This window comes from Anas acuta, chromosome 4 (assembly GCF_963932015.1).
Source record: "Anas acuta chromosome 4, bAnaAcu1.1, whole genome shotgun sequence".
Classification (NCBI taxonomy): domain Eukaryota; kingdom Metazoa; phylum Chordata; class Aves; order Anseriformes; family Anatidae; genus Anas; species Anas acuta.
In genome coordinates, this window is record NC_088982.1 from 42,026,456 (window position 1) to 42,046,373 (window position 19,918).

General features: G+C 40.4%; 1 protein-coding gene across 12 annotated transcripts in view; it reads right to left on the minus strand.

Moving 5' to 3' along the window:
* Positions 1–19,448, minus strand: part of SLC10A7 (solute carrier family 10 member 7) — a 144,696-nt gene extending 125,248 nt beyond the window's left edge. For 6 of the 12 annotated variants that reach the window (XR_011096149.1, XR_011096148.1, XR_011096150.1 and 3 more), the window contains exons 1-3: positions 19,198–19,448; positions 15,982–16,064; positions 6,081–6,156 (exon numbers count right to left, since the gene is read on the minus strand). Coding sequence is in view for 8 of the 12 variants with exons in the window: in XM_068680892.1 (XP_068536993.1) it covers positions 6,082–6,156; positions 15,982–16,064; positions 19,198–19,297 (258 nt within the window). In the remaining 4 variants the exon portion in view is untranslated. Of the gene's footprint in view, positions 1–5,920; positions 5,940–6,080; positions 6,157–10,757; positions 10,895–15,981; positions 16,065–19,197 lie in introns of those variants that run through there. The other 6 variants (XR_011096147.1, XM_068680891.1, XM_068680889.1 and 3 more) reach the window with 3 other exon arrangements.
* Between the last annotated feature and the right edge of the window lie 470 nt (positions 19,449–19,918).

Consider the following 19,918-nt stretch of genomic DNA (forward strand, 5'->3'; position numbering starts at 1 on the left):
GTTCTTTTTTTTTTATTCATTTCAGTTTTTTTTTTTAAAGGTTAATGTACATATATACACAGTTCAAAGAACTTCAGATATTTTTAGAGAAATCAATCTTTTCTGGGACTTTGAAGCACTGTTAGGCGGTTCACCTTTGTGTTTTTACTTAAAAACAAAACAAAACAAAAAAACAATACTCATAAACAAAGGAATTTTCCAGTGTTTACCTCTCAGTAAGATCTTAAATGTTCTTTATTTTAAAATAGTTAAACTTCTTGCATGTTTTTATTTTTGCCAACAAATAGTTGGCAATTATAACAAAATGTTACTATTCTCCCCCAATTCTTTTCCAGAAAGGCTGGCTGTTGTTCTTTAAAATTTATAGTAAGTTCTATGGTCTATATTTGCTTCATAAAAACAAATATAAAAATCACTCTTAGAACTTCCTTCTTCCTTCATATCTCACTTTGGAAATATGTTTAGAACTTTCTTCATTATATTCTGTTGTATATTTCAAAATTTTGCCATACATATGTGACACTTAGTTTTACAAAAGCCGTAACATCTGGAAAGATGTTTACATAACATTTGGAAAGATGCTACCCATACGGAATGTGAAAAAAATTAAAACAAAACACCACTTTAAAAGATTTTGTATAAGCTACAGTTTAACCAAGCAAAAAAAAAACAGTCAATAGCTTTGTTGTGTAGGAGATAACAAAATAGCCAAAGTATTCTTCAATAAAATAAACTGTCTGCCACGATTTATCTGCACAATTGCATCACAGCTCTTGCCTGTTATACTTTTCAAAAATATGCCATTAAGTTGCCATAAAAGTCATCACAAATTGTTTTTTTCCTTCCAAACTGATAATAGACTTACAGATTTAATTTTCAACCTCTTTTCTTCATTACTTTGATTCTTAAAGAGAGCATGACATTAGCTGTCTGAATACTTTGTGGTAATATTCTGGCATTTCTACAGCATTTCTGTCTGAGGATCTGCAAGCTCTGAGTAGGTTTGTCTTTACAGCACCTTGAAATGCTGACATTTATTTGTCACTCATGCAGAAATGGATAGGTAGAAGTAGACTTTTAAAGAAATGGGTTTTATAATTTCATTGAAAAAACTTTTTTTTAATTTTAGATTTTTAAAAAGATGCTAAGCAGCTTTTGGTGCCATCAAACACTAATGTCATTAAAATTCTGACTCTTCATGGCTTAACAGGAGCTAAGAACATAAGTGAGGCCTAATTTTTTTCATTCCAATTTTTTTTTAACTAGCAAAGAGTGTCCACTTCACAAATCATGAGATTTCATAAACATTACTGATGGTAGAAATACTTAAGGAAACGAGAAAAGGTCACAAAATTAAAAATTAGATTTTGATTGTTCATGGTGATACCTCCTTATTTTTGCCAGTGTACAAAAAAATCACAGAATGGTTTGGGTTGGAAGGGACCTTAAAGCCCACCCAGTTCCAGCCCCCTGCCATGGGCAGGGACACCTCCCACCAGCCCAGGTTGCCCAAAGCCCCATCCAGCCTGGCCTTGAGCACCTTCAGGGATGGGGCATCCACAGCTTCTCTGGGCAGCCTGTGCCAGGGCCTCACCACCCTCAGAATAAAGAATTTCATCCTAATATCTAACCTAAACCTACCCTCTTTTAGTTTAAAGCCATTACTCCTTGTCCTATTACCACACTACCTGACAAAGAGTCCCTCCTCCCCAGCTTTCCTGTAGGCCCCCTTTAGGTACTGGAAGGCCACTACGAGATCTCCCCAGAGCCTTCTCTTCTCCAGGCTGAACACCCTCAGCTCTCCCAGCCTTTTCTCATAGGAGAGATGCTCCAACCTTGTGTCCCTCCTCTGGACCCACTCTAACAGGTCTATGTCCTTCTTATGCTGGGGGACCCACAGCTGAATACAGTGCTCCAGGTGGGGTCTCATGAGAAAGAGAACGGGTTTTTTTGTTCCAATAAGCTTGATATGCACAAAATTCTGTACCTGACATAGGTTTTATTGATGAAATAAGTCTATTTGCAACAAAAGCTAGGAATGGGCCATTTAAGAAAGCTGTTTGCAAAGTTAACGGAAATAACCACATACAGGAAGAGATCACATGAGAAATGATGTAAAATTAGGAGCTAGAGGGAGAAATTGATACAAGAAACTAGAATTTAAGGAGTTCAAAGAACAATCCAAAAATCCAGAGATCAGGGAGATGAGCTGAAGAAACCCAAGAATATGTCACTGAGTCAACAGGTAGCCCTACTAGACACAAATTGTATTTCCACTCATCACAGCAAGAACACTTACTTCCATCCCGTAAGAAGAAAGAGTAGCCATTAACAACCTTCCTCTCCTCCAAAAGCCAAGATTTTCAGTAAGCACAGAAGGCTTCCCCCTACCACTTACATTGCTCATTTGCCAACACCTCTCAAGACAAAATAGCAGCTCTCAACTCATCTGGACCACATGGGTAGATATTTGCAGAGACATTTTGATCTCCACTATCTCTTCTTCCAGCTCCCACAGCTAACTTCCTTGCAATGCTGCATGTCAGGTATTTCCAAGATGTGGCACCTGCATCACTGGTGGTACACAAGTTATTCTGAAACACTGGAGACACTGTCTTGAACAGCTGAACACCTCTGCTGCTGCCACTGCTGCTATCACTGGTGATATGTAAGGAAATGAGATTTGAAAAGCCTGTCTTGAGTCTCTTTTAACAACCAGTACTGAGTGTGAACTAGGCATTCCAGTATTTTCTTTGCAGCCACAATCTCCTGTTCTTCCACTTTAATGCCAACATTGAATTTCTCCTCCACTGACAGCAGAAAAAATAGAGAACACACCTATAAACCTTGCTCCTGTTTTTCAGCCTATTTATCTGTTCTCTTTCCATTTCTCCCTTACACAGCTACAGAGATCTTTTTCCTCCTATAGTTCCTACGACCTGTGAAGAAAGCTCTTTCCAGTCCCCCAAGCCACCCCATCACTCACATACCAGAGCTAGCTGAAGATGTTCATTTCCATGCTCAAACACTAAAATGCTTGGAAGCCTCTATCACAGTATGCTTCTCCCCACCTTAATGCCACAGCTACAGCAAGCAAAGGTGCCAATACTGGTAAATTGTATAGTTGCTAATAAACACTGACAGTTAAATAAAAGATTTTTAGTTTACCTGGGTTTACCCAAAACCCCAGAACACTAACTTTTGAGACGGTAAACCGTTTAATGAGAATTCTTACTATAAGCTTTGCTGATCACATATTCCTTAGCCAGCAAAGGCAGAACATTTTATTTGCTGCCCTCTGGCATGTATCAACTAAAAAACCTATCCTTGTAAGATTAACAAAACTCTCAATTTTAGCATCTCACACCCAAGTTTTCTAATTGGTATACAACAAAATCCAGTTGATATGAAGCAGCTTCTAATGATGTAGACTCTTTCTAAGCACTTGACCAAATATTTAATCACTTTTTCCCAGAATGATGTGTCTTAAATAAGGCTTTTCAGCACTGATCTTCTAACACTCCACAAAGAAATCACCAGTACCCATTACTGCTAACCCCAGAGACACAATACCCCACTCACTTTCACCGAAAAGGTTAATGACAGAGCTGAAAATAGAAACCATGTCTCAGCCCCACCTGAAAACTTGTCCCACCACACCACAGTGCCTAATATATCCACAGTAATTACCTAAGTCCAAACTGATATTCAACAGTCGCTACTACTTAAATAAAGAAAACCTAAAACCCTCTGTACACAGTCAGCCACCATAACTGCTATATGATGTCTCTCAAGAAATCCAGAGGTCTCCACAGCACTTATTCAGGGTGTGTCTGCACTCTATAGCGGCAGGACACTTCTGAGACTAATTAGCTCTTGTGGTGCTCCCTCACTATATTGCTTCTGAGCAAGCTCATTTATCTTCATATTACATTATGCAGTGTAGATACACCCTCAGACAAATCAATTTCTCCAGGTAAGGGAAGCACACCTGATGAAGCAAAGGCAATTTAAGGGACATGGTTATAAACAACTGCTCTCACAGTACAATTGCTTATATTTCTAGTCAACTGCCACATTTAAATTCTTCTTCATGCATGAGAATTGATTTAAATTAAAATGGGGAAAAAAAAGCATTGTTCTGCTCATGTCATAAAGAGAAAGGTATCAGCAAAAGCTTAGGTGAAATGTGGCAAGGACAGATAAGAGGCTCTTCTCCCCTAGCACGAAGGATATGATTTGCTGCTCTTCAGAAGAAAAACTAATAATATGAATGACAGAGAAACACTGTATTTCAAAAATGTGCTTGCACTGGAAACTTGCTCAATTTTAACAATAAATTTGACGCACACTTTGCCTACAGCAAACACGCTTTAAAGGATGTTTCTCTTTAGCATACTTTCATAGAATATCCGAAGTTGGAAGGGACCCACAAGAATCAGAGTCCAACTCATGTCCTACCTTCCTAGAGTCTGACTGAGAACTCACAGGTCCCAAGACCTTATTCTTGACTCACTCTGCCTCTGCTGTCAACAGTTACCTGTAAAAATCACTAACAAGGTACACATTTTTACGTTCCTCCAACACCAGTTCAGTGCACAAGAATTAGAGGTTCAAGCTTACTTTGTCCATGATGTATACAATTACGACCTGAGCTTCACATGCCAGAATGTCTGTTTTTCAGCTGGTATAAAAAGCTGACACATACACTGCACCAAAAGAATATTACCATATAAAAGTAAACTCTAATCATCAAGAAACGAAAGCATCTCTCTCACTCCCGCACACAGATGCTTTATGATACTGTCTTCCACTAACCAATCACACCTTAATTTTTTTTCCAGAGGATCTTTTCCTTGTTCTAAGGACAGGACAGACACTGCTAACAGAATGATCGCTCATTCAGTAGCTCATTTCATCCTCAGTGTTCACTATGTGGCATCTCGTTATAATTTACAGAACCTAGATCTAGAATCACAACTAGAAAACTTATTTCTCTTTTGCTCACTATTATGTACCTGAACGGTTTCTTTACACTAATTAATCCACTTCACAGCACCTCCATCAGACAATTTTAAGATCCTTGTTCTCAGGTAGCAAAGTGAGACAGTGATGTGCATCAGGATTGCCCATAATTAGAGATGCTTGACTTGAGATGCTTTGGGTCTCTCTTCAGAGGATAGAGCAATTAAACAGCACTTTGTCAGTACAAAGTACAACTTCAATCTATTTCAGTGCTATCATGTGTTTTCAAAGCTGACACTAATCGGTCCCAGGAGTCTGAACTCAGAAAATGAGAAGTACACAACTAATGGCCATATTTTAAAAATGCAATTCACCCAACCTCATGCAGAAGCTCTATCACGGAATTAAGAATTGGCTCTAAGAGTCCAGAACAGCACCACAACTATCCTAGCTTTGAAACCAATCTCTTCTAGTGTTTTTCTGGGGAAAAAGGGATTCCTCACCCAGCATGTTTCATCCAGCTTCTGCAGATACAAGGAAGCAGATCTAAAGGAAAGAACCTTTTTAATTATCACGCTTGCTTTCATTTCCTAAAAAGCGGCTACCTGATATTCCTAAAAATTGCATTTTATAGAGAAAGAAACAGTCTGAAATGACACTAGCACTTGTCACTTCAAGACAGAAACATAATGTGACCAAACTGAGTTTCCACAGACAACCTCAATTCCGGCATTTCCTTTCTGTTGAGAACTTTGTATTACATCACTGACAAAGAAGCCCAAGCTCCCAGAAATTTAATTTCATGCAGTCTCAAACAATGTTATAGGATTCAAATTCATTTGTGTGTCTCCATCATCTCACTTGCTACATTTGCAGCTTCTAGCTTGGGGAACTCCTGCTACCAGGTCCCTTAATAATAGACACTCTTCAGACAAGCACTGCGAGGACATTTCTTCCCCCAGACAGCTAGTGGTCTACAAGATAACCAGTACACAGCATACAAACATTATACAGTTAGGAATTACAAAGCAATTACAAGCAGAAAGATGCTAATACCATTTTTTTCCACACTTACGTTAAAAAAAAAATTCATTCCAGAACAAATGAAAACTCACCTCATTTCCACCAACAGCTTTGGTTAAAATTACTGCAGAAGACACAGGAGGTGGCATGCAGCCTACGGTCTGCAAGCTGAAAACAACAAAAAGAAACATTTTATGTTCCTCACAGGTGGAAATACTATGCAAGATAAAAATCTTAAAATACCACATAACTGAGCAAACACAATCATTTTATCCCCTGTGCAACACAATCAGTTTGCGTTGCAGTTACAGCCCTGTACCGGCTGGCATGATTTCTATGCTTTCTCTCACCAACACCACACTGAGGAGCCTTATCACCATTTACTAAAAAATGCTTGATCTCTCTGTGACTTAATTTCCCTATACACATCACTATATTTACCATTCACAAATATATCTACACATATATCTCAAAGATAGCTGCATCATATGTCCTAACATAGTTAAGTTTGTAGTGTGCTGAGAGACAGGTATTAATTTAGAAAAAAAAAAGAATAAAAGGATGCAAATGCTTATGTTTAAAAAAAAAAAAAAAAGCTTAGTGATGAAAACATTGACTGCTAAGAAGTGTAAGGACAAGAAGAGCTATGCCTACTGTTTTAGGTTTCCACTACTCTGTTTTTCATCAGCCATTACTACAAAAATATATATATATCACAATTAAGCTTTATTATTTCCTGAAAGAGGCCATCAAATGTTACATTTTTATATATGTTTTCGCTTCATGGTAAAATCATCAACTTCCACTAATAGAAATGTCAATAACTTTATCCAAGATTTTAGAAGTCTAAAATATACCATCTGTCATTTCTTCCACTGTTTGTGCTGCAAAATTACCAACGTATATAGTACATGTCATTGCAAAGTGAGAAATTTGTGAGCTTTCTTTTGTTTTAAATACAGTCCACAAAAAAAAGTGGTTATTACAAAACTGATTTGTTTTATACATGTATTGAGAAAAAAACAAGAACATACCACAACAGGTTATGATTAACTTAAGTAAAATAATCCTTCTGGGGGAGGAGGGAAGTACCACCTGTGCTGAGTTAGAAGGAACAGGAAGGCAGGAAATTAAATGATCTGTGAATTCCCCAAAACATGGAATCTACTTATGTTTTTAAAGCATTGGAGTTTGAGACAGTATTCTAGTTCAGAATACAATTACTAGTGGTGACCTACTTTGTACTTGTAACTATGTTAGTCCATCCCCAGGAAATGCAGTGTCAAAAAGCTATAGCAAACCGAAGTACTAAATCCAAACAACAGGGAGCATATCACAGTGCAATTGATATACTGCAAAAATACAACCAGCTTAAGTAGAAGAAAAGGGTAAATGACAACAAAAGTATTCAGTCAGCTACAGACACTGTGGAAAAGGAAAAAGGCAACCAAAGGCATTATATAAATTCAATCTCACAAACTGCCAAGCACCAACCACCTTGGAAGTACACAGGACCTCCAGCTTACAGCGAAGTCTATAGAAGCTGGGAGTTGTCAGCGCTTGGCAGGATGAACTCACATTTAAAAAAAAAAAAAAAAACACAGGAAAAAGAAATGGTCTGGAAAGTTTAGTGTGTCCCTCCAAATACATACAAAAATATACAGCAGATGAACAAATGGTGACTCTGATATCCATCCCCTATATCAGCTGCAATACTATCATCCCTCTTCCTGTGTGGTCTCTTGGCAGTCAGCTCCTTGAACTTCTCACCTGCACTAATAAGGGTGGATTAAAGTTCAAGGTTATCCAGAAAGGTATGAAATGTGTGCAAGTGTATTCATGTCAGTTGGAAGGGATTTTCCACACTGTAAGAGGAGAAAGATTTAATAACACAACCTTCTCAAATTTGTAATAATGTATTTGGAATTAAAAAATAAAAAGCATTATCAAACTATGGTACAAAATATCCTTTATAAGGAAATAGCAATCTACAAAAATCCTGGTCCACTAAAAGGAAATACTTTTAATCATGTGTATCTAAACATTCATGTAAATAGCCTGAGCACCTTTTTTTCTTACTTTATATTAGCTATATGCAACACTAGCAATATACAAACTAGTTCTTCTAACAGATTATTACAGACAACCAAAAAATTTAAATATTTCTCTCATTCAGGCAGTGTTATAAGCACTAATATCAAGGGGTCTAAACCCTTAATGAAGTGCAATAAATAATACCTGTTCTACTGATATACTGCAGACAGCTGAGTACTAAGCTCCAAATTCATGTATTTCAGATATGTAACTACCAGAGCTGTATCTTGTACTAGGCTTTGCATCTCATGCCTTACCAACGGTGCTGGAAATGCTATATGCTAAGAGTAGAAGAGGTGAGCCTGCGCAAACACTAATAAGCTGCATCATGTTCTTTTTCAAAGAGATCCTGTCATTGCAAAATCTAGTCAGTTAACAAAAAAACGAACTTCAAAGATGCTTGGTAATGTCAGTTCCTCCTCTATTTTATATATTTCAAAATAACTGCAAAACAAACCTCCTAATATCACCCCAGACACAGAGAAAAACAAAACAAAACTGTAGAAACAGAGATGAAAAACCGGTAACATCTGAATTTGCCTCTCAAATAGCACAGCAAAACAGACTGTTAGGAAGGATGAGAGAATCTACCACTCATTCTGAAGCAATGCAGGGAATTACCTATGGGCTTGACTATGCCCTTTAAGCATAACCTTCTCTAGAGAGTAGAGCAGAACTACAGTCCCCAGGTGTGCCACTCTGCCAATAAAGGAGGGTGTTGCAAAACACCCTTGGGAGCATATGCCTGTTTTCCCAGGCCTTTGTGAGGGTGATTAGCCAGCTCCCACTAAAACAGTGATAAACATACATGATGAGGAAGTAACTTTGCCAAACCCCATTTTTGTTTGGGTGTTTCAGTATTTTTAGAGAATAAAAACTGCAGCTGTGGGGCATTAGGATGAATTCTGGATATACAGAGCAGGCAAGGTACAGGCAGTTCCTCACTTCCACTCTTCACTCCACTTTCATGTACTCATATGTATATGTGTGAGTACCTGCTTTAAAATGAGTTATCCTAGAATTTTAGCTAATTAGAACAGAGCTCAATAGCTTCTCCACCACACAGCGCAGAAGGTACAGTTGCAGTGGATGTGTTCAGTGCTACAAAATGGCAAGTGGTCTAAGCAGTGTCCCAAAAAGCAGTATTTATCAAGAACGCTGTTTTTCAAAATAACCCTTCATTAAACTTCCCAATCTGAACATTCTTTAGAAGGAATCTCAACACAACAGATTTACTGTACTATAAGATAAGATGTGGCCAAAGCACAAATAGTACTCAAGGACCAGGTGCTTGCAAGGCAGCTTGAAACAAGTGTACTAGCTCGCTGCTAACACAAAACATGGTAACATGAAAAATTAGGCTAGTTTATACTTCACGTGTAGCCAAGAGTCTTCTTCTCCCTTAATATAGCCATATTATTATATTATTTCATATTTAGCGATACATATATATTGTAATTTTACATGGAGTTTCATTTGTGCATATAAAAGCTAACTCCCCTTAAATACTAAGCACAAAGGCAGCTTAAAAGGCATCAGGAAAGATGGGATGAGAAGTGCTACAAAGAAGAAAAAGCACAAAACCTTCTCGTACTTTGCACTTCAGCAACCAGGGCTGCCACTATGGAAAATCCTTCCTCTCTTCTAGCTGAGGAAAAACTTTGCAATGATTTAACATTTACTATTAATGATCAAACCCAAATTAATATTTTCTGCAACCTTGTCATTACCTTGATTTACTAAGCAAAACAGTAACTTTAAAGGAGTGTTTTTTGTTTTGTTTTTTTTTTCTCTCTCACAGATTTTACCTTCTCAGTATCATTTGTACCACTTCAAGCTTGGTGTAAAGCCTGGAGAAGCCTCTCCAAAACAGAAGTCTCTTTTAGGCTCAGGCCTTGTAAAAATGTAAACATGAGGAGCTTTATCATTAAATTTTTAAAGACAGGGAACTCTCCCCAAGCACTAAGAAACAACAGGGATTTTTGAAGTAGTTTTCTAAAATAATCGATTTTGTATTCATGCATTCCAGTGTAGCTGCATCGTCCTAGGTATTTACCTTTGATTCTCAAAAAACATTTTATTCTTTCGATTTTTCATAACATCTTGCACCACTGAACCATCAATACAACTTTGGAAGCACACACTCGCAGACTACACCACAGATTTAAATCATGTTTTCATGGTAGCATAGCTCCTGCTCATCTCAAATTTATTCCATCTTTTTTTCTTTCCCCCATTATTTAGCTAGGAGCAAATACTGAGCCCCAATCCATACACATCAAGAGATGCTCAGTACAGACTGTTTAGAAACAAAACAGAATACCAGTATGTGGCATGTTTAGTATTTATTTACAGACTTATAGTTTCCTTCAGAATATTTTCTTCTTCCCCTCAGTCCTCCTTGAGACCCAGCAGAGCACTTAAGGTGCTTTTCAAAGAAGGTAACCTGTTGCAAGCTCTCTCCATATGAAACTAATTGACCAGATTTTCTAGAAATGACACCAGGTTCCTGAAAAGGTAATTCTGTGCATACTGTTTTCAACAACAAAGCACTATAGCACAACAGCAAACAGCAAATTCTGCTCATAATCTCTCTTCAAACACCTACTCCAGGACAAACAGCCCTTTAAGAAGACAGCTACAAATATTGTTCACTCTATTATGCTTACACATACCCTTTTAAAAGCCATTCATTTATAGGTGTGATTGATAATAGCTGAAGGAAGAGCCATATTGCTGTTGGGAAGAACGCAAGTGTAAAAATCTGGACAAAAAGGTGTAGTTTCACGTGCATCAAAGCACTTGTCAGCTCCTGCAAAAGAAAAAGAAGAGAGGAAGTTGCAGTCATAACAGCTGAAGTAAGACCATATTCGTGCTTTTAAAACTAGGATTATCTTTATAATAGAATGACAGTGCATGTCAAAAAGGCACCTTTAGGGATCATCTGATCTCCTCTCTAGTAACAAGTACAGCCAGACAACATAAAAGCTCTCTCTGCTCCTGGGTGTTTTTCCAAAAGAATTGTCCACCACTTCAATAATACCATAGCTCTTCTAACAACAGCTTTTCGGCAGGCAGCCTCAGCACTGTGCTTCAAAACCTGTGTTAACTGTGCTGACAGCCTGTTTACTTTATTGACTGCTGGTATCAAGAAGAAGGGAAACTTGTAGTTCTGGGTGATTTCAAGCTTCCCTAGTCTGAAGAGAACCACAGAGAATGTGATTCTCCTTTACACCAGAAAGGAAAAAGGGATCCTGACATTACAATTAAAATCTAACAAACATAAAAAGCAAAAAATCCAGTGGCAGATTTTGATTGTTCATTTTACCAACTGATAGAAAATTCATACAAAAATATTAGGCTCATGAAGAAGAACTAAGAAAGAATACCAAGGCTATGAAAACTTATCAACAGTTAAGCCACAAAATGCAGAGAAAAAAGGTGCAAAACACCTTAGAAACAGATTAGAAGACTGAGGAAATAAATAAAATGTTGCTGTTACACAGTGTCTTTCCTCAAAAGCAGTAAGAACTCTCCAGAGAGGAGATCAAGTATCCTTACACAATATGCTCTTCAGTTAGCTGTGTCTCTCTCTGTTTCTGTTTTCCAGGCACTACAAGAATCTTCTGCAGAGTTTTCAAGTATCAGAGAAAAGCCTTGTACATTTCAGCTCCCATATATCAAGAAAAAAAGGTCCTTCTCTTGTTTCTCAAAATAACTTGCACCCTCCAGTAAACGATGCAACATAAAAAGAACTGGTGACATTTTTATTCAAAATCTGCTAGGATTCTCCATGTATCTTAGGTCTGATACCACAGATGCACTAAATATACACATATATATATCGTAGAGTAATACAGCAGCAGATCTTCACATGCTACCTCCCAGCTACAAGACAGCTGAACTGTTATTCAGCAGTTTTATTTTTAAAACAATCAAATGCTGCATTTTTGATCCTCCAAACGCACACTGATGTAAGTACACATCTGGAAGTATTAGCAATTCAGCACAATGTCCTCCTTTATTTCTTGGAATAAAATTATCTTCCAAATTTGGGTTTGGGAAACAAAAAAAACTTCCACGAAAATCTACACATCTCTTCGTACCCCATTCTCACAAAGTTACATACAGCATGGACTTGAAATGTACATCTTGAACCAGTTTTAACAAGAAAGAATCACTCCTCTTGGTTCTTAGTTAACTGAATGAAACAACTACTTCATTTTCTAAATAAAGAAGGCTCTTGCACATACCACTATAACTCTGCATGAAAAAATAGGCCTTCCTCATACATGAGCTGTCATAGTACTGGCTGAGTTACAGAAAGCTTCATTGTAGCACTAGTTCATCCTTTCTCAAAAAGAAAGCAAAAATAAAGTGTCTAGTAGTAGAAACACTGTGGGGGAGGGGGGAAGAAAAGATACTTTGAAATACCTACATAAAAATGTATCACATTTAAAAATGCAATTGAGAAAAAAACAAACAAACAAAAAAAACAACTAATCAGGTGACTTATTTCAGCAAAACTGCTTTATTTTTCCTTTCCTGCCACGTCACCTCCGGCCCCAGATCTCCTAGTGGACCAATCTCTGATGGCAATCCCAGTCTAGGCAATGTCACACACACAGAGGTGCAGACACTGGAGCCAACAGCATTGTACAAGAGACTCTTTCTTCCAGTATTGCACGGTTGTTGCCTGCTTTCCCTTTTAATCTACTGTTTTTACAACAATTGCAAAATGCCTTAAAAACAGATGTTTTCAAGAAGCGCGCTACTTCCAAAAGCAAAATCCAAGCCAAAACTTTGGGAAAGGTTGGTAACAGGTTCCAGTGAGCAAGAAAGGCAATTACAACACAGCCAACCTAGCACACGAAGGAATGCTGTACTAGCAGAACAGGTATTTGCAGACCTAAATTACCAGTCCTTAGAATGTCTCTGGTGATCGTGTTTTAAAAAGGTATTCCTTAGATCGCATCAGCATAGAACAAACACTGGAAAAAAAAACAGCCTTCATCCTCTTAAACCATCTACAAGGACTTATCCCAAAATGCCCTCCATCACCGTGGCACTCAAAAAAAGGAAAAATCTCAGAAATGGCTTTGAGAGCTGCCAGTTACAACTCAGTTTCTGCACACCAGGTAGAACAGGTTACCTCATCTTTCCCACTAATTTAGACCCTTTAGAGAGCTTCTCCAAGCTTCCCCTCTGGTTAATGCTTGGTGCCACCTAGTCACACTAAAACGGTTATAGGTGAGCTTTTCTGGGCAAAAACTTAAACAAAGCAAACGCTGTTTTCAGTGGCCTTCCAAATTCCTCATTGAAATGGATAACTCAAGTATGCAATTTATTTCTGGGGCCCTACAAGGAAAAAGCAAACTATCCAGGCACTGGAAGAGCTTTATGGTAAGGTGCAATCAAAGGTTCTTGTCATTCCTGAATACAGCCTATTTCTGCAAAGGAAAGAGGACCTTAAAGAGGATCTCTTTAGATTTGAAACTGTAACAAGGCTGTGTGCAGACAGACTCCCCCTGAATGCTGGCAATTATTCTGTGTACTGCTTTCTGAAGGCACGGTGAGGAATTTATTTACGCATGCACTTTCACAGCAGATAAAAACATAAGTGTAACCTAAAAAAGAGCATCAGCTAGTACTCATTTTATCAGATTTATCAGGAGGCCTCAGCTAAAGCTTACGCAACTTTTTATTGTTTCATAAAGCATAGCAAACTCTAGTTCACTCCAATCAAAGTACTGTCCACGGTAGAACACAGAGAGGGTGAAGAACTAATCAAGACAAAAGCAGAAACATTCCATTACAAAGATGGATTAACTGATTAATAGTAACTTTAGGTTGTGCCATAAAAAAAATTAAAACATGCCCCCAAAGTATTTTAATAATATAATGACCTGGCCTCCTAACATTTGAAAATTGATTTCAACACCCATTTTAGAAAGTAATAGCACAAGGTACAATGAGTGAAATGTTTTTCTTCGTCTTTATCTTCTACCCCTATGGCAGAAATTCAAAAAAGGCTTAGCTTCTTGATGGAATACAGATCTGGACATGCAGCACCACCCCTAACCAGTACTTCCAAAACAAATGGAGATCAGCTACCTAGACATAAACACCAGCTTCTGTAAAGGCTTCACTGATACCTCTGTATCTTAGAACTGCAGAATGAAAGAAAGCTATCAAAGTTCAAAGTGGGTCATGATGTATCGCCAAGGGATGTGTCAGTCGTATCATCTTAACTGGAGAAAGTTAGAGGTGCAGTAGCATTCAGAAGCTAACCAAGACTTTGACTGTGCTACTGATTCCTCCCTCCCTCACAGCTGCTTTCCAAATATAATGCTTCAAGGATTCAAGCTACTGAAAGAGAAATAAGTTTTACATGTTTTTCTCTGTATACAAAGATTCTTAACCCTGAAAGCAGAAAACACCACTGAAGTTTTGTGGTTTTGGGTCCTCCTCTCTGTGGGAGAAAGTGCCTCTCTACAGCCTGTTTACATTAGGATAAATTTCTGTTCCAGGCAAATAGATGATATGGTTCTTTCTGCTTCCATATAAGACCACAAAGCTCAAAAAAAGCTGCTACAGAATTGACTAGTTATTCGCTTCACTTCTACTGCATCCAGGCAGAGCTATCCAGGCGCCAGTGCCAGCAGTGCCCACAGACACAGGGAGAGGGCTGCCATCAATTCACACACTGCCGCCATTATTAATATTATCATTATGACCATAATACAGGTACAGAAATGTTTGTTTAACACACGCTATTCATCCAGATCCCACTTTGCCCAGAAGCTCATGCAATGCTGGACAGTATCATGCTGCTTCCTTTAGTATCGTGCAACATACGGACAGCATCACCCATGAGCACAGCCAACAGAGTAAAAGGAACCAAGAAACCAGAACAGCAGTGACATGCACTGTTTCCCTTCAGCTCTGGTTACTCCTCCTTTTTTTGGCACACAGCCATCATTTCCCTTTCTCCCTCCCTACTTGACAAACTAAGAGGTTTTCCCCTCATCTCCTTTTATTCATAGATTGCTCCTCTTTGAAAAATAAGCAACATCAAATTTGGAACAAGTCTCAGTGTCTGTGACATGCAGCAGCGTGCAGGCACCTCAAGTCTACCTGCCCACAAACAAATCCCATAGGAAAGGATCACCAAGACCTCATACAAGTATATACTGGCCTCATATCTGCAGAGGAGAACCTCAGTGTTGACACCGGCTGTTGTCCTATTCCTACCCAATGTGGTAACTTCCAGCCATTGATCTTGGCTTGCATCAGCCCCGTAGTGACTAGCCTCTCCAGTCTTACTTAAAGAACCAGCAGATGAGATGAAGGAGAGGGGCACAGAGAGCTCACCTCTTCTCTTCATGTCCTACAGAGGTATGGAGACTCCCCAGAGCCCCTCTCTGGCCAGGTCCCTGCAGAGCTCTACCCTAGGATTCACACAGTTTTCTGCCTGGTAACTAAACAGGACAGTGGGGAAATGCAGGTGCACAATGGTAGTAGGAGCCAGGCACCAGTGTGCTCCCAGGTCTCACCCTGATATGTATCGGGATGCACCCCAGGTGTAGATCCAGTCTTTTGCACTCAACATTGTGCTCAACACTTAGTCAAAGCCCTACAGAATCAAGCAAAGTCTCTATGGATGGGTGAAATTTATTCACACTCTCTTTCTCAACACACTCACTAGCTTGTGAAGAATCTCTTGAAATCAATGAGGGGTTATTATATAAATGTCTAATTTTGATCTTCTCTTGTCGGCCGTTCTCTGAGCATCAACAGCAGCATAGTAATTAAGTACTTCATTTATGTTCAAACCTGATCAAAAGCAACAAAACTTTTAAAGCAAAACAAGGATGAAGCAATGAGAAATTACAGTACCTCAGTTTTTAATGAGAGTCCACTGTTAAAGAATATAGCTGAAACAGCAATGTAAGTTATGGTAATTTCTGGTTTCAAGGGTCCTAAAAAATACAGAGAACAGAGTGAACTGTAGTCAAAGAGACAATTATATGCATATATTACATCAAAGTGAGAATCCGTAGACAAATATCTGTAGAAAACCAAATCATTCAAGTCTCCTTAATAAAAAGAGTGCGTTTTAACCGTTACATTACAGAAATCATGCTGCTCATTTCTAAATGAAAACAAATCAGTGAGTGACCAGTGAGTTATGGCGTCAGAAAGATTGGGCTCCCATGATTACAGGCCACCAATGGGTAAATTCTGCAGAGTGAAAAAGGGGGAGTTTTCAGAGCTTGGCTCTGTCATCAGAGTACCCCCACAGCAACAAAAATTGAAACCACACACTAAAATGAAAATGTGAGCTGCTCCCTCCATAAGGGTATCTACATCAATCCCATATCTACCTCTGATATCCCCCCTACAACACGACACCTGTCTGGCTGCCTGCAGAAAGGAAACCAAGTCGTTCCTTGCAATGAGCTCCTTGAAGCAATGCAGTTCTGTGTTATTCCCCCACAACAGGGCTGTGGCAAAATGGTTCATCCCAGCCCTGCGATAACACATTTCAGACACTGCTGCAGTGAGAGCAGCCAGGGCAGATGTCTGTACCTCCACGGGTTCCACAATATTAAAAGCTTATATTGGTATATATAGTCATATATTTATTTTAATCTCCTGAAACAAAAAAAAAAGTAGTTTTTGTACTCCTATAAAAGTGATGAATTATCTTAATACCCTTTGACTTTGAAAGCCACAAAATGCAAAAAGTATACATGCATATTTTTACAGGCATTCAACCAGGTATTTCAACAAAAAGAAAATATTAACAGCCTACTTAGGGTCAAACTAATATCCTAACTCTGCAAGCGACAATAAATTGTCATGAGCAAAACTGCAGCAGCAAACAGGCAAGCCTTTACTCCACAGACCAGAAGAGAAGATCCTTTCTGCTCTCTCGAATGAATGACACATTGATGTGAGCAACATCAATGATCCTTAAATTAGAGGGATTTGATCATACACTGAGTCTACTCAGGCTTGCACCTCAAGTTGTTTAAACTAAAAATCCTACTCTGAAATAACTTTGTTGATGAGGCACTAGAAATGTGTGTGTGTGTTAAGTACAAAAAAAAAAAAAAAAAAAAAAAGAAGGCAAAACAAACTGCCTATATGAAGCACAATGTAAAAATAAGCCAGGAAATACAAAAGTTAAAGTTGCAGCAAAGCATGTGGCTAGTTGCAAAATCAATTGCAAAAAAAAAGTTAACTGAAAAGCCAGAAAAAAAAAAAAAAGAAAAAAAACACATTAGAATCCTATAAACAGTTATACAGAAAAATATATAAGTTTGACATATACAGACAACTATGTAACTTTTCTAATCTTGTAGAAGATCAGAGCATGTACATATGGGCACATAGGCAGTTGGTTAGGTGGTCTGGCTAAAACAAAGGTTCTTCAAGGATACAATTTTTCTGTCACAGGTTTTTCACTGGACTGCCTGAACCCTGTCACACTGGAGTAAACTCTACCACTAGAGCACTCGCACGTTCATGCAGCCCAGGGAATTTCAATCAGGACAGATCCCCTTCATCTCATGTGCCAAAGACTGATCAGGAAAGCTCTTTTCATGAAAAACCAAAATAGGCACATTCACTGGCTAGGGAAACATGCCAAAAAGGGCTTGGTTTGCGCCCTGAAGGTGAGCCCAGCACAAATCTTTATTTGTGGCACAGCATTCCACTGGTATGGATGCTGGGCCCTCTGTGTCATTCAGCAGGGCTCTGCAGATTGCAGTGCATGGTTTTGTCCCCTGGAGGATGACAAACTTGGAGCTTTTTTCATATGCTGACTTTTTCCACCCCACCACCTTTCACACACACATACCCTTTTTTTTCCTCCTCTGGTTTTAAAATGAGCATTGAGGTTCCATGGCTTCAGAAAAGAGATACTGTTATTGGGAACATGTCTGACAATTCCTATCAATGTTTACAAGCTTTTTCAAGCTAGCTGTCCCAGGAACAACACCACGTCTATATACCACATGTGCTATCTCTTTACAGTAGAATTATTAAATTGAAGTCCTCCACAATAACATGCAGGGAATAAATTGTGGAAAAATAATCTCATATTCTAATTTACAGGGTCTCCCACATCGCTGCTAACAATCAGTGTGACAATCAGACAGGGACAAACCACTTAATACTATAAATTCAAATTTGTCTTTAAGATCTGCTAAAGACACAGCGTGGATCCTGCAAGAAGCTCCACGTGAGCCCTATTCACCTATGCAAAACAGCACACGGATGTTAGGAAGGATCCTTGCAGAGCAGGAATTTGCCTGCCCTGAACTCCGTGAAGTACCGGACGGAGCCGTAGCTGCCACAGCAAGCGTTTGGAGCCATTTTTAAAACTTTTTTTTGCCAGAACCTGAGGAAAAAAAAAAAAGAAAAAGAAAAAAAAAAAAAAGTTAGCTCCTCAGTGAGGAGCTGTCTATCCTCAAACTTCAGCTGTTAAGAAAAAAAAAAAAAATCTCCACGTATAAAAGCACAGCTAGATTCTTCCTCCAGTTCTGTTACATAGAGTTGCTAAACAAATTCTGCTGAAGTGTTCTGCCTTCCTTTTCTTAAATCTTTGGAAAGCAATCAGAAAAAAAAAAAAAAGTATAAAATTTAACCTGTTTTTGAGGACTGTGAGCATCTGGAACTGAAGTTACAACGTAAACTAAGCGGCTGATACTGCCACTGCGTGTACCTAAACACACGCTGTTTATCTTAAAGTAACGCTGGCTGTTTCCTCAGCTCCGGCTGCAACAAGCACAAAAGGCTTCGTTTCCCCACAGACAAGCCTTCCTTCTGGCTCCTTCACCGCGGCACTCCGCACCGTTTCGCACCGAGGCACCTTCCGTGAAGGGGTAAAAGGGGCCGGCAAACCCATCCTCACAGCACGAGCGGGTGACCCCAAGCTGAACCCCCCCGGCTTGGAGGCAGCCGAGGTTTCCATGAGCTCCGCGCTGAGGGAGGCAGGCCCGGCACACGCCGAGTTCCTCAAGTTCCCCCTCAGCCCCCGCGAGCCCGGCCGGGGCAACGGCCGCCGCGCGCCGGTTAACGGCCGCCGGTAACGGCCGCACTCACCCCCTTTGACGCCGACGGCGGGCTCCAGCCTGGCCGCGGCGATGACGAGCACGATGCCCGCGATGAACCAGTCCTTCCGCAGCCGCTCCAGCAGCCCCATGGCGCCGCTGCCGCCGCCGCCCGGCTGGGCCGGGCAGAGCCGAGCCGAGCCGTGCCGAGCCGGGCGGGGCGGGACGCAGGCTGCCTGCCCGCCCTGCCCGCCCGCCCGCCGCCGCTGCCACGAGCGGCCGGATCGGCTGACGGCGAGAAGTCGCTCCCACCGCCGCCATGCCTACCGCGCGGCTCCTAATACCGCCGCGCCACCACGCAAAAGGCGGCGGCCGACACCGGCAGCGGCCGCCGCGGGGTGCGGGAGGGAGCGCCCGCAGCGCCCGCAGGGGCTCGGAGCGCCGGGAGCGGAGCCGCCCGTGAGGCGCGGGGCCGGGCGGCGGCGGGAGGGAGCGGGCGGGTGCGCGCTGCTTCGGCACATTACGACGGGCGCGTGACGCCCGGCGCCTGACGCGCGTTGAGGGCGGGCGGTTGCGGCCGTTGGGCGCCGTGTGGCAGCGGCGTCCCGTCAGCAGCCCAACGCCCCCTCAGAGCCCCTCGGGCGCCTCAGCCCTGCCTGGGGTATCCCGCTGCGCTCAGTCGCCTGGCTTCCGAAGTTGGGAAATTCCTCTCGCATCTCCATTAAATCACGCTGTCGTGTAATTCCAGTGCTCGACCCACGCTTTCGATTTCC